The 14,885-nt window shown below is 36.2% G+C and overlaps 2 protein-coding genes across 7 annotated transcripts in view; one reads left to right on the top strand and one right to left on the bottom strand.

Moving 5' to 3' along the window:
* Nucleotides 1–1,218: 1,218 nt before the first annotated feature.
* dusp19a (dual specificity phosphatase 19a) lies at nt 1,219–3,001 on the bottom strand. Its single transcript, XM_067410511.1, has 4 exons — nt 2,779–3,001; nt 2,442–2,488; nt 2,184–2,336; nt 1,219–1,437 (listed from the first exon to the last, which is right to left on the bottom strand). Exons 1-4 carry the CDS (start codon nt 2,999–3,001, stop codon nt 1,219–1,221), a joined length of 642 nt encoding a protein of 213 aa, XP_067266612.1.
* A 6,369-nt stretch (nt 3,002–9,370) lies between these two features.
* nckap1 (NCK-associated protein 1) overlaps nt 9,371–14,885 on the top strand; it is a 57,261-nt gene continuing 51,746 nt past the window's right edge. For all 6 annotated transcript variants that reach the window (XM_067409049.1, XM_067409045.1, XM_067409048.1 and 3 more), the window contains exon 1: nt 9,371–9,671. In XM_067409049.1, the coding sequence (XP_067265150.1) occupies nt 9,564–9,671 (108 nt within the window). In that variant the 5' untranslated portion in view covers nt 9,371–9,563. The remainder of the gene's footprint in view (nt 9,672–14,885) is intronic.

Raw genomic sequence — 14,885 nt, 5'->3', positions numbered from 1 at the left:
ATGGAAACACCAAAGACGCTTTGATATATTACATGTTTTAATAGACAAGGAAAAAACTGTTTTGATATATTTATAGACAGAGAACTAATTTTTGTTATATAGCTCAACACGTTTAGTCTTATTGTCTTATTTTTTGTGAGTACCATGCTTCACCATGCCTCAGAGAAAAACACTATTTTGTCAAGTAGCTAACATAGCATAATCAGATGCAGCTTTATTTTTAGTAACAGTAATACAGAATATTCTCCATCATACAAAACGTTTTAAAATTAATTGCATGCCATTTCTTAACACAAGCCATCCAGCATTTAACATGATATTCTAAAATCGATCTAGTTCACTGCAGTGTGTAACAGTGTCTCACAGCAGCTGCCGAGTTATAACATCATTTTCAACACTGTCAAATGCATCTAATATGATAAACAGAGCTGTGTTACCTCAAACTCATGACCGGAAAAGCAGAAGCAGCGCCGGCAACTGTGGCATAATAAAAGTTTCGCTGCTCGCGGAGTGTTGCATTCGTCTCTCGTTAACAATCGCTCCAGCGGCCTCGTTCAGCTCCCACAACACTCGGTCCAGCTCTGCTTCATACTACAGTAACGCATAACCTGATATTGCTGAGTTCAACATGTTCCTGAGTCAACATTTTTGTTGACCCTGGAACAACATTCAAATCAACCAATCAGATTTCAGGGACAAGTTTACAGATTATGTCAAGTTTAGACTTAAAATTATGAATTGGTGCTTCTACATCAGTGTTATTCATCTATCATTTCCCTCTGATTTTTGGGATAACTTTTGGGTAGGGTTAGGTTTAGGAGTAGGAATAGGGTTAAGATTAAATTTGCAGACTAGAATGTTGTTCCAGGATCAACAAAATATGTTGACCCAGGAACACATGTAACTCAGCAATATCAGGACGTGCTACAGTAACGTTAATCACAACCATGAACATGATTTCTTCCCGAGTCCTTTCCTGATTATTTTCCACCGGCTGTGAGGTGTAGAACACATGATTACACGCTCAAACTTGGCGTCATCAAGCTACGCCTTTGTTTTAAATAGGCCTCTAGCGGACAGAAAATTCTACATATTGCACCTTTAAAGACACCTTATATAAAGAAAGTGTGGTGTGAGGATGAGAAAATTAAGACAGAATTTTAATTATGTGGTGAATTATCTCTTTAACATTGAGTGGATGCAGCCATAGAATAATGTTCAGTCATGACCCAAACCGTTTGCTTGTGTAGCGTCTTGTGGTCTGAAGTTTTTCAGCTGTTCCATGAAACCTGGATTTGGACACGAGGCCGGTCGAGCTGATTTCACCAGTGCAAATGTGTCACCAAATGCCTGATTTTCCTTTAACATCAGATAACCAATGACAACTGAGACAGAACGTGAAACTCCCGAATTGCAGTGGACAAGTACGACTCCTTTCTGGAGAGAGAAAGCAATTGTTCAGTCAGACAGCAGGAAAATAAACTGTTTCCAGAAGCTACTAGAATCCCTCTATGGAGGCATTTAATTTCACATCATTACATACTCCATTATAAAGCATGTAATTAATCCTATGCTAATTGCAAGGAATTACAAAATTGCAAGTTACGGGTGAGAGAACCACTTTCCACCGAGTTGAGAAGAACATTATTTGATTAACTGAGCTGTTGTTTCCCTTTGCATCATAGACGACATACTAAATTAGGTGACAGGAGGTGCTACGCTCATTTTACAAAGGAGTGGAAACTTATTTCCAGCAGCCATTGTAATCATAAACCTTAGTGAATTTGAATCATGCGGCAGTGTCAGGTTAAGGGTGACTGGCGACACTATTTAGTAAAGAGGTTGTATGACAAACAATGGCCCGTTAGTGATATGATCTTTCTACAACTTGCTAAATAATGCATTGTGAAAACTCAGCATCCATTATTCAGCACGCCGCACGGTTACCTAGAATAAGAGAGCTAGCCATTGGATGACCGTGCAGTATCACATAGGCCAGGCGCTAAAGCTCAACACTCATGAAATTACACTGAGAGAATGAAATATCCCTCTTTTAATGCTGCCAGACCTCCAGACATTGGTGTTACATTATGCAAAATGCAAGGATTTGAGCTGAATTTGTGCAAAAACAATCTTGGAAATCACAATTATGACTATGCAAAGAAACAAAATGCTAATGTTACCTCATCTTTAGCCTGGTCTATAAACTGTGCACACTCCTTGATATACGATATGATATCAGTGTCAGGTAGATCCAGTATGCTCAGTGTTTTATAGATGAACAGGTCAGGAAAGGCATTTTCCACACCATATGCAACATTTAATATATGTGTGACCTGAAATCAATGGAAACACATTATAAGCCATCAAGCAAAGTTACATTATTAATTATAATAAAATAGTATAAAAATAATAATCAAGAAAGAAGTCAAGCACATTACCTTATATTTCCTCAAAGTACCAAAGTCATGAGCGGCATCTTGTGACCCTATGAAATAAACAGAATTAAAAATCATTACTCGTTATTAGAATATATAAAAATCTATACAGAATATATTACACTGTTAGAATAATATGTAATAACGTTTTAATGATTATTTATATGTTATTATTTTACTTCAGACATAACCTGAAGTCTAAATTTCATTAAATGCATTCCTTACTTATACTGTATAAACAACATGAAAAGATTAAAATGCTTACTTTAAATAAGCAAACAGGCCATCCTGAGAGGTTTTTATACTGTTCAAGAGTCAAATGAGAAGATCAGCTACTCACCAAGCAACAGATATGGTTTAATATATCCAACCTGAAGATCCCAGTTATTATCCTGAACATATCCACAAGCAGTTTCAGGCTGTACTGTTTCCTCAACCACCTGTACAGTGGAACCTCTCCATGTCTCAATAATCCGCCTTCCGCTCAAAGTCGTTACTCTGGTGCATTGTTTCCGCAAATTAGTTTTGGAGAAGGATTTTATTTCTTGTGCAAGCGACTGCATCACATTTGCGGCGGGGATGTCCAAGGCAGAAATGCAAAGGATCCTAGTCCTAGTTCGTATAGACCGTTCGTTGCTCCGTCCCTCCCTAGTAATGTCCGTCTACATTTCTGTGACCTTGATATACCTGAAAACTGAGAAGATTCATTAGCGCACCTCAGCATAGGCCTAATTACCTGAGGAGGATCAAACAACAGTGACACCTAAAGGAGAGAAATATATCTGCATATGTTTACCTTGAGTATTTCACATGTGCAAATTATTCACGTATTTTCAGGCCAGGCAAAGTTACTAACAATCTAAAGGACAATCGACGATATGGAGGACCAAACCTGCAGATATTAAAAATGAATAAATAAATGAAAGAATAAATAAATAGGTAAATAAATGTGATCATACGAAAATAAATAAATGACTTGATAAAATAAATGATTCATTTTTAACAAAAAAATCATTTTTTTTTTATTTCCCCCCCTTAATTTATTATTTTTACATTTTTCATTTATTTTTATATTTATATATTATTTTTACATTTATTTTTAGATTTATTTATGTATATATGTATTAATTTATTTTTAGATATATTTATTCCCACGTATTTATTTTTAGATTTATTTATTGATTCATTTATTTTTACTTTTCCGTGTGTAACATGGAAATGAGGAAGGCGGTCCTTCTGTAGCTTCAGTGCATCATTGGTTAAGAGCTCACGCCCAGACTCATCAGGCCAGTTAAACGATAGAGATCGGAGTTTTCAAAGAAAATGGCACCAGCTGGAGAGTTGCAGGTTATTTTTCGCCTAATGTTATTCGATTTGTGCCGAAATATTTAAACTATATTCCAGAAATAAAAACATGAAGCTAAAGCTACTTATGTGATCCCCAGCATCAAAATCATCATCGAGTCTGGAACCGTCGACTTCAGACGCTAGAGTGATGACGCCTAGGTTAGAAGATTGTTGATAGCTAGCTATAACTTTAGCAAAATGAGAAATAACATTAATGCCGTTAATGTTTTAAATTCGGAGCACGGAGAAAACTTCATACGACGATCAGATGGTCTCATATCGACATTGTTAACATGCGTAGATATATGAAGAAGAGCCAGAGGAAACCATGGGACTGTCAGAAGTTGGAGCAGCATGTAGAGGGTGTAGTTGAAAATGACTGGAATTATTTTAAATTCAGCTTTGTAAAAAAAAGTGATAACTTTGTGATTTTAGAAAAATGTATCATTTAATATAAGTTTCATAAAATCAGTTGTAAGAGTTGTTTGTTGTTATCAGGAAGCTAGAGAACTTTTACTGACCTTCATGCAATATTTCACCATTTAATTCTCATATGCAATAAACCAAGATGGAATTAATTTGCAAATTTGACATGACTTACTCCATTTAAATCAGAAGACTTCATTCCTTTAAGTTTTAAGGGGAATCTACAGAGCTTACATTATATGGTTTTATAAGAAATTACTGACTGCTAACATCTGGCCACATTGTAAAGATTAAAAAAAAATTCACAAAAGATAACATCTGATCATATTACAAAGGTTTATAGAAATAACTTTACAGATAAGTAACATCTGTTCACATTGTAAAGGTTTATAAAAATGACTACATACACTATTTACACTGATTAGTTAAATCAAAACCACAGCACAGATGTGGACTGCACCTACAAATCAAAACTTATTCATCCTCTACATCAGAAATCATGTTGCTTAGAAGGTTACACAGGATCAATTCTCTACATTTTATCAATTTTAGAGGTGAGGATAATTGGAACTGTTGTAAGAAAGGATTTTTAAGTTTTTCAGTCATATGACCACTTAGGGATGCGTATAGTGTCGGTGGTGTCTTCTTCAGAGAGTCTCTCTTGGTGAATGCTGGAATGACGAGTTTCACCTTCCTTTCATAGAGGAGATCAGTAATGATGAAGCCTCTGTCTGCCGTTACTTCATCACCTGGACGAAGGGATTCCAGGAACCCTGAATTTGCAGTTATGAATTTACCACAACAACAGGTTTTGAAACACCAAACCTTTCAGCAAGATCACCCTGCAATAAATTAAGACACAGCTTCATCAGTCATCAGGAGCTGATCCCAACTGTGTAGCTGGAAGCTGTTGGTGTATGTGTTGGTAAGATGTTCGGCGACTGAATGAAACGCATCCGATGTCAACCCTGTGTGCTGACAAAGATGATTGTTTCTCAGAGTTGTGTACAATGGCGCTGGCTCAACGCATTGTGTTCTCATCTCAGATGTAGGTGGCTTCAGACTGAGATGTGATTTTGAAGTGTAGTTGTGTTCAGAGACAGATGGATCCTCCTGTTGTGTTTCTGCATCACAGTTCAGGGCATGTGGATGTGATCATCTTCACAGTTGATCACTGACGCTCATCGATGCATCTGTGGAAGAATATACAACCATAAAAATGTTTACATTAGTAATAGTACATCATGAGAATATATGATGGCACTCATACTTGAACAGAAAAGTGTGAGAGACGCATTAAAAATGAGTTTATACACAATCTCTAACTCTAGTGTTAATACTTAAGTCAATATCAATATGAGAGATGTAGCTAGATTGCCTGCCATCATATGCAATCTCTGTAACTTACAGGAATAATGTAAGCTACTGTAAGACTAATGTACTATAATACTACAGTAAATAAGTACCATTGTACTATCGTAAATATTAAATATATTGAGGGCAATGGTAATAGTGCAAGATTCATTGTGTTTTGTGAATAATACTGATTTCAAATTCATAGAAGGGGCTTCACAAATCTAGCATTAGGTTAACAAGCACATGGCTAGCTAAGTTAGCTTACCTGAATCTGACAACCTGTTCAGCAGCCGCCGTGACTTCTTTACTGGAGCATCATAGCCGAGACATTTCTCAGGTAAGGGTGTTCGTCAGTCAGCTTCCCGTCCATGAAATGCTACGAAAACACATACGGGCGCTTGGGTGGGCACTTCAAGTTTAGCGCCTTCAGCCAGTGCCTCAGGTGCTCTCGTCTTAAGGTGGAGGGTGTAAATCATAAAGTGCAGCGCAACACTCCGACCGCTTAATCTAATATACCGTTACAGCTACAGGATTACCAGGATTACGGCTAGCGACTAGCATTAGTTCCCTCTCAGCCAGAAGTAAGATAACTAAACGAACGCAATGGTGTAACCCTTGTTGTCGCGAACATAAAGTGATACACCCGCAAGAGCTGTCACTACAAAGCCAGAGTAATCGAGCGAGAGCTTCAATCAATGATGAACCAATGGTAAGCAAGCCCTATGAGCAAGACCAACCCACCTAATTATCATACAAGACAAAGAAATGTAAAAATAAATACGAAAATAAATTTAAAAAGTTGAAATAAATAAATGTTACAATAAATAAATCTGGAAAAAATATATATATTGGAATAAATAAATATAAAAATAAATGAATGCATAAAATAAGTAAATATAAAATAAATGGAAAAATAAATAAAATAATAAATATAATTAGAAATAATTAAATCATAAATGCAGAAAAATAATAAATTAAGGGGGAAAATGAATTTTATTAAAAGTTAATCATATTTATTGGTTTATTCATTTATTTATTTTCCTATTATCACATTTATTTACCTATTTATCTATTTATTAATTTATATATTTATTTATTCTTTCATTTATTTATTCATTTTTAATATCTGCAGGTTTAGTCCTCCATACGACGACAACGATATGCTTAAAAAGAAAAAAAAATCCTTTGAGTTTCTGCGCGTACAGACGACACCATTATCAAAACGATCCACATTCATACGAATCTGTGAAAATGAACTATTCTGCTGGCAAGCCATGGTCGTATACATATCATTATGTCTATTATTATGGCGATGAAACACTATAACGTCATCGTTTTCACAGATTCGCGTTTTTGTTGTTTACACGGAAACCATTTTCAAAGTCTCTTTAAAGGGTTACTTCACCCAAAAATGAAAATTCTGTGATTTATTACTTACCCTCATGCGTTCCACACCCGTAAGGCCTTCGTTTATCTTCGGAACACAAATTAAGATATTTTAGTTGAAATCCAATGGCTCTATGAGGCCTCCATAGGGAGCAATGACATTCCCTCTCTCAAGATCCACTTGATGTACGATTTTATGTACTAAAAACATATTTAAATCAGTTCATGTGAGTACAGTGGCTCAATATTAATATTATAAAGCGACAAGAATATTTTTTGGTGCACCAAAAAAAAAAAAAAGACAGTGATGGCCGAATTCAAAACACTGCTTCAGGAAGATTCGGAGCGTTATAAATCAGTGTGTCGAATCATGATTGAGATTGCGTGTCAAACTGCCAACGGCTGAAATAACATGACTTTTGGCACTCCGAACAGCTGATTCGACACACTGATTCATAACACTCCGAAGCTTTCTGAAGCAGTGTTTTAAAAATCGGCCATCACTTTATAAGTCGGTATTTTGTTTTTTTGGCGCACCAAAAATATTCTAGTCGCTTTATAATATTAATATTGAGCCACTGTAGTCACATGAACTGATTTAGATGTGTTTTAGTACCTTTATGGATCTTGAGGAAATGTCATTGCTCCCTATGAAGGCCTCACGGAGCCATCGGATTTCAACTAAAATATCTTAATTTGTGGTCCGAAGATGAACGAAGGTCTTACGGGTGTGGAATGACATGAGGGTAAGTAATAAATGACAGAATTTTAATTTTTGGGTGAACTAACCCTTTAAAACAAGTCATTTCACTCGGCGGCCATCTTTGAAAAGCCTCTCGGGCATTCAAGTGCAGCTCCTATCTCTTTGAATTGGGAACCATCAAATTCTCTAAAGCTGTTTTACCAAGCTTTCGATTAAATTTCATATTTGAAATCACCAATGAAATCTGACAACAATTGTCTCATAAATTGTGTTTCTAAACAATTGTAAAAAATTGTATTTTTCAGGCAGGATGAAGCTAATGCGCGTCTCTTGTGCTTTCAGTGTCAATCAGTTCAGGTTGTACATCAGTACGCCGACTCATTATTGGCCGGCTCCTGCATCAGCATCACACGCATGTGTCGTGCTGCTCACGTGAATAGCGTCGGCCAATACTGAGCCGGCGTTCTGATACAGAACCTGAAAGCGCTGAACATAAAAAACGTAGGAGAATTACCATAAACTGTAAAAAAAAAAAAAAAAAAAAAAAAAGGTGGCTAGTTGTAACACACACATGGTTTAAAACTTTCCACAAATGCCATCATGACGAAACGTAGTGTATTTACTAGTTGCCATATCAACACTATATCGAGAAAAAAAATTGCACCAAAATTAAAAAAAATCTTTGGAAGATATCACTAAACATTTATTTAACCATAGCAAAAGTAAATTTCTTACTTAAGTTCATTTATTGTCTCTATTTTTTGTGTTTATTTAAAATTAGACAAATCTGATATTATTTTAATCTTATATTGAGATAGTTCTTTAATGCTGATCTAACCAGCAGAAGACACGAGCCGGGTTTAAATGCCAGTTTCTCAGATTGGAACTATGCTATTCTATTCTATACTTTTATGAATTCTATTGAGAAACCACAAGAAAAAGGTAAATAAAACTGAAAGTCAAAGTTCAGAAATGATTAATTATTATGTTTTGAACTATGCTGTTTAGCTGTGTTTTGCGGTGTTTGTTGTCAAACGCAAAAATTAGTTTATTTTTAATTATTAAAAATTGTCATTATTTTAAATGAAAAAGTTAATAATTGTATTTTATTGACAAATTATTTTAATTTATCTTGTATATATATATATATTTTTTTTAATTAGATCAGATAACATTTAAGCTGCTGTATGGTCACGGAACAATGTACCCCACCTATGGGGCATGTTGTCACATTTCACTTCCATTCTTTTGGGGTAAATCAAGAAAAAGTATACTACACTGTATTGATGAAACAAAACCACATAATTGTACTGGACGTGTGAAATTAATGTGGGGGAAAAAAATACTCTGAACCCTAAGTGAATTTACACAAACTGAGAAAGTCAAAAAGTGTTACTTTGTGCCCCGTTCTCCCTAAATGTCCTAAATGAACTAAAGCCTAATCCTGGCTTAATCTACCAGGCCTTTGTTTCTCTTGGTTTCTCATCTATAATTTTTATGATGCATTAAATGGAAAAAAAGATTCTGAAAATATTGGAAAATGTGTTTATGTTTGCTTTTATGTGTATGAAATGTACCAAATAAAATCACAAGCTTAAAACTATAAAATTCATAGAAAAGAATTAAGAGGCAATAACCACATCGTTGCAACAATTACTATCATCAGCAATGATGGGGGCGGAGTGCTTTGGTCACATGACGCAGTGACGTCGGTGCCGGAAGCAGCCTCGTTCTGGCCGTCAGGGCAACACCTAGAAAAAAAATACATCCCCGACGACGCGCCTGAAGCCCCTAATATGGGCGAATTTTAACACTAAAAACCACCTCGTTTCGGCGCCTAACCCTTTAACACTACAAGAGGAATTCGGTCGGTTTTGATTTAGCTCGTTTTAACGGTCGTTTGAGCCATGTCTCGGGGCGCGCTGCAGCCGAGCCAGCAGAAGCTGGCGGAGAAACTGACGATCCTCAACGACCGCGGCATCGGGATGCTCACGCGCATCTACAACATCAAGAAGGTGAGAATAAGCGCTTCATGCATGTGTGTAGCAGAGGACTGCAGTAAACGCACACAAATACACACACACACACACACACACGGGGTTGATGAGGCCAGGCCCTGATTGAGTACGTGCGTGTGTGTGCGCGCGACACAGCCATAAATCAATGTTTACGTTGTATAGTGCTTTAATGGCTCATTTTAAATGAGATTTAGTACAGGTTAGTGAATTTCCAGGGGTCGATCTAACCTATAAAAATAACGATGATTATAATGGTGAGATGAGGATGGCTAATGCCCTAGTTTTACATCCTCTACGCTCCTAAAGCAGATATCATGCTTTGCATCTATATACTGGCACTGTCTATTCAGGGCTAAGTGCACAAAGCTGTGATTGAGAGGGCCTGTGAACATTGTGTGTCCAGACTAGAACCTCACCGTGACCCAGCTTTTAAAGCACTGATAATGACCCATCTATAGAAGAGGATAATCCAATCCAAACATCTCAGCCCTGAAAGCTGGAGTTTCTACAAAGATGTAATTGTGGGTATTTGGTAGCAGCTTGACAGTCCTGGTCAAATTGAATCTTTCATTGTAATATCTCAGTGGGTGTGTTGAAATTATCACACCAAGCCCTTTCACTGCTTTAGCTGTCATACCTGAAGTCCAGAGCATGTTTGACAGATGTCAGATGATCTGTAGGATTATGAAGTGGTGCTTTGATGGTTTCGTCCTGCAGTATTGCTCTTTCATAATTTCCCTTTGTTATTGAACAGTGAATTTAATTGTAAAAGTAGTTGTTTGATTTTGCTGAGCTGTAATATCCAATCACAAATTGGTTGAAGCCTATCTTGGGATTAGAGCTGCACGATTCTGGATACATTCACGTTTTTTGTTGTCGTTGTTTAAAATAGAGATCACGATTCAGAACTACAGACAACTAAATAAAATAACGTAGTTTACTAGAGGTTTTGACAAAATGTTAATAGCTGGAGTCAATTTAAAAATATTTAATAATTAGAATTAATTATTATTATTATTATTAAGTAGTTGAAAGAATGATTCGATGGCTCATTCAAACACTTCACGTGTTTCATTACTGGATAAATCAGCGTTTTTGAATTATTCATGAATAATTCAAAGACACATACATTTTTTTTAACAGTCGCTTGTCGCCAAATATTTTAGTCTACTTGCTAGACTTATATATATATATATATATATATATATATATATATATATATATATATATATATAAAATGTGTGTGTGTGTGTGTGTGTGTGTGTGAATGATTCCACCAAACCAGCTTATGTTTGTAAAATGGCACTGCTTTTTAAATATATCTGAATGTACACTCTTAACATTAGTCAATCAAGCATTATATTATGATATTATGATAATCTAGCACTATTTAATGATAGAACTAAAACTTGGTAACCATGTATGAATGCATATTTGTCATTTTAACTGAGCTTAGGACTGGTGGTGGTGCATAAGATATTGTTGGTCATTGGGTGTTTCTGTAAAAAAAAATATAGATAATTGTAATTTATTAAAAGATAATAATACTACTACTAATTCTGCTACTAATAACAATATACAATACACTAAAGATTGATGAGCTGCTGGGTTCATGAATATTTAACATGCGAATGATCAATATAAACATGAATAATATTGTTTGCATTAGGGGTGGAGTGATTCAGATTACTCACGGTACAGTTTTATCACGGTTTTAGGGTCACGGTTCGGTATGTGCCATATTCAGTAAAAAATAGGACAATTGTCAAATAAAGTAAATAAAACTTAATAGAATAAAAACACAATCTAACTTCAAGAAACAGCGCTAATAAACCCATGAGAGCTAAGATACAAATAAAATAAACAATGCTTTACAGGTTTTTCAGGTATCTAACAGCTTTCAGGTACAGAATTAAAAAAAAAAAAAGCAATCAAATATAAAATAACACTGCATATAAACTTTGAATAATTAAATAAAGATGAAACATTATTGATGTTACAAAAGCTATTCAGTCAAGAGTGATTTTGTTGTGCTTTGTTGTTCAATTAACATGAAAAACAGACAGCAGGAATATTAGACTGCTGTCCCTTTAAGACATAATTCAAAGATCCAGTACACTGATACTGATACACATGCGTTGTCTGTCTCGTTTTTCTCTTAAAGTCATTTTAAAGTATGTGTTTTAAGCTTGTCACACCACAGAAAAATGTGTTATTAACCACCCAGCCAAATTTGAATGATTAAAAAAAATCTGCAAGTAAATGAAATAAGTTATCAAAATCTCAAAAAAATAGGCAGCGCTCTCTGCTCTCAAGCGCTAGGGGCGTGTCCGCTGTTGGCACTGAAACCACGCCCACTCGCAAGAGCTGCAGTCTCAACTTACTTGTCTAATGAGTCAAACATAGCGATGCATAAACAAAAGAACCACGTTAGAGGGTTGCACATTTTAGTAGAGTTACTGTGGAGTACCTACTTATTATAACATAAGCACACACGACAACTTACACTCATTGGGCACGTACTGCCGGACTGTTGTCGCGTCGACAAATGACGGTGCCGCGAGACGGGAGGATGAAGGCCGGGACGGGATAGACTATGTCCGGCCACATATATCATCGGTTATCGTCGGGACGGTAAGAAGGCCGAGGCGGGAGGGGTGGACGAGGTCTGTTCAGTCACATTCACCAAAAACAGCGGATTATCTGTGAATCCCAGCTGTCTGATAAAAGTTTGTAAAATATCCGGTGTACAACGATCACTTTAGAATCCTTCATATCATCGTTTTAGGAAATTTAAATAAGGAGACCGAGCATATTGTATATTTTAACAACCATGTAATATGCATATGCGTGACGAAGGCATTACTAGCTAAATGTACAAAGGGCTGTATAACTGTAATGACACTGAGCGAGTGAACTCGGTGCGTCATCGACAGTTATATAGTCTTAGGGGCGGGGCTATGCTCGGGGGACGATGTGCGTCATTAGACCCCGTTTTAGCTCCGCCAAAAAAATCCTGAGCAGAGACTTGGTGAAAAACTGTTTAACGCTCTAACTTCACAATTAAGCATTACTCAATTCACAGACTTTGTAATGTGTTTCAGCAATACATTTGTAACATTTACAAAGTGTTTAGAAAGAATTCTCAGAATTGACTTTACAGGGACTTTAAGACATAACCTACTATGTTTTGTTAGGATACTCACTAAGATGGGCATGTTGACATTATTTTTGTGTGAATTTGTCCATTTAAGTGCAAGACTTGAAAGAGAATTTGCATGAGAGTATTTGCACGCTGTGACGCGGCTCTCCATATACGTGCTTCGGATGTGTACACACATATTTCCTCACAGCACGCGCGAGTTCTCTTTCGTGTCTTACGGATGAATATTTAAATTGGCAAGGTTTAAATGAGTTTAGTTTAAACACAGAAAGCAACATGAGATGTTCAGGTCTCACCTGCGCTTGCGCACCATCAACACCCGGCTGGTGACGGCGTAAATGTCTGGTCATAGAGCATTCGGTACGTCATTGAACATTTGTTTACAACGAGTGACTGTTTTGTCCATGTTCATTGCTGTTGTAATGTATAGGGAAACCAGAATGCATATCCTTCGAATGAAACGTACATTAGCTGAATCCGTCTGTCTGTTTTACACGTTATTGTTTTTAACAAACCATATTATAGATGCGTCGTCAGATTTGGGATGAACCACGGTGCAAGCGATTGCCGAACCTTGGGTGGAGAACCGAATGGTTTGATTTTTTTACCAAGAACCGTTCCACCCCTAGTTTAAATTGTAGCTCATCGATTCTGAAACTGCACACTCAACAAAATGATGGCGAGTCGTGCACTTTCGCACTAGAGTTTGCGGTACGTCAAATACAGGTACGCTGCGTATCCATTGAGCTGAATTGAAAGTACAGCAAAACTGTCAAGTGCTCAGTCAGAGTGTTCAGCGAGTGAAAATATATCTATGCTAAAGTACTTAACCTCTAACACACACACTGGCGAGTAAAATCTAAGAATTTATTAGCCATTGGCTAATGGTAGACATTATTTAGTCGCCCAGAGTGAAGATTTAGTCGTATATTGTGATTTACTCGCATGGTAGAGGGTTGGTAACGAAAAAAATAACAATACTTTATGGTTGGAAAGACGTTATGTTTGAGAAGTTGTTTCTTACCTATTATTGTTAATTAGGAATAAAATTGTGTGGATGTTTGAATCGAGATCGCAATCTTTTAACAATTAATCGTGCAGCTCTAATTGGAATTATGGGAAATTAAAACATATTTGGGTATATATCATGTCTGGGTCATTTTTCACCCCAAAATCAAAAGATATTTTGCTTATATATTTGATGTTATTTTCATGGCAAGTAAGCAGATTTCCCTTGCAGTAAATGCAATTAATTGTCCATGTTACAAACAAGCTGACCCATGTGTAGCATTGTTTCAATTATTTAATTCTGATTTTGAAAAATATATATTACAGTATTTTTAATTGTAACATTGTTTCTTAACTAGGTTAGATTTTAGTGACCAACAAAAATTTAATGACAAAAAAATAGATTTAATTAAATTTAAGTGCTTATTTAACATAATAATCACTGGGGAGGTGGGAAAAAATATATATATTAATATAAAAACATTGACAATAAATTTTAACAGATAACATGTCTCATAAACAAACATACTGATGCAGAATAAAGCCAAATTATTAATTTGTCTGGCTGGTATATTGGCCTACCACTAAAAAAATCTAACGAAAAAGTGAAGTGCTTAAATGTCATGAAATAATGGTGTTTATTTTCATAATGCAACATTTTTTTCACTTAATGTTGGGTTGAAAATGTGAGCTGGACATGTTTTCATGAGTATCTTGAATCGTGCAAGCATCACACACAAAGTAAAAAGCCTGTCAGTTCTAGTCTGTATGTTCAACAAAAATCTATCCCTTTGCCAATAAAGCCAGTTCTAAGGTTTTTGAGAAAGGCTTGGCATTGAGGCTAGCCAAAATGGAAGCAGGCCAGATCACAGCAGAAAGTGGGCTAGTGGAGGACCATCGCCATTACCATTTTTCCTCCCTCTGGCCGTGAACTCACTCAGATATGTGATGTGAATTCATCAGTGTGTGTGATGCCCGTTTAGAGTGCAAGAAGCTCTCTGGAGTGCCGCCTGTCTCTCCATGCCCACTGATGTCACTCT

The sequence above is a fragment of the Chanodichthys erythropterus genome, chromosome 14, assembly GCF_024489055.1.
Source record: "Chanodichthys erythropterus isolate Z2021 chromosome 14, ASM2448905v1, whole genome shotgun sequence".
NCBI lineage: Eukaryota > Metazoa > Chordata > Actinopteri > Cypriniformes > Xenocyprididae > Chanodichthys > Chanodichthys erythropterus.
Note: the sequence above shows the minus strand (reverse complement) of the source record. Positions and strands in the feature narration are given on the sequence as shown.

Bases quoted from the DNA above. Each gene is read 5' to 3' on its own strand.
- dusp19a (XM_067410511.1), bottom strand. From the start codon at position 3,001: ATGCAGTCGCTTGCACAAGAAATAAAATCCTTCTCCAAAACTAATTTG. The intron at 2,337-2,441 runs GTAATGTGCTTG...CATTGATTTCAG, and splicing joins GTACTTTGAGGAAATATAAG to GTCACACATATATTAAATGT. The intron at 1,438-2,183 runs GTAACATTAGCA...TTCTCTCTCCAG, and splicing joins TAGACCAGGCTAAAGATGAG to AAAGGAGTCGTACTTGTCCA.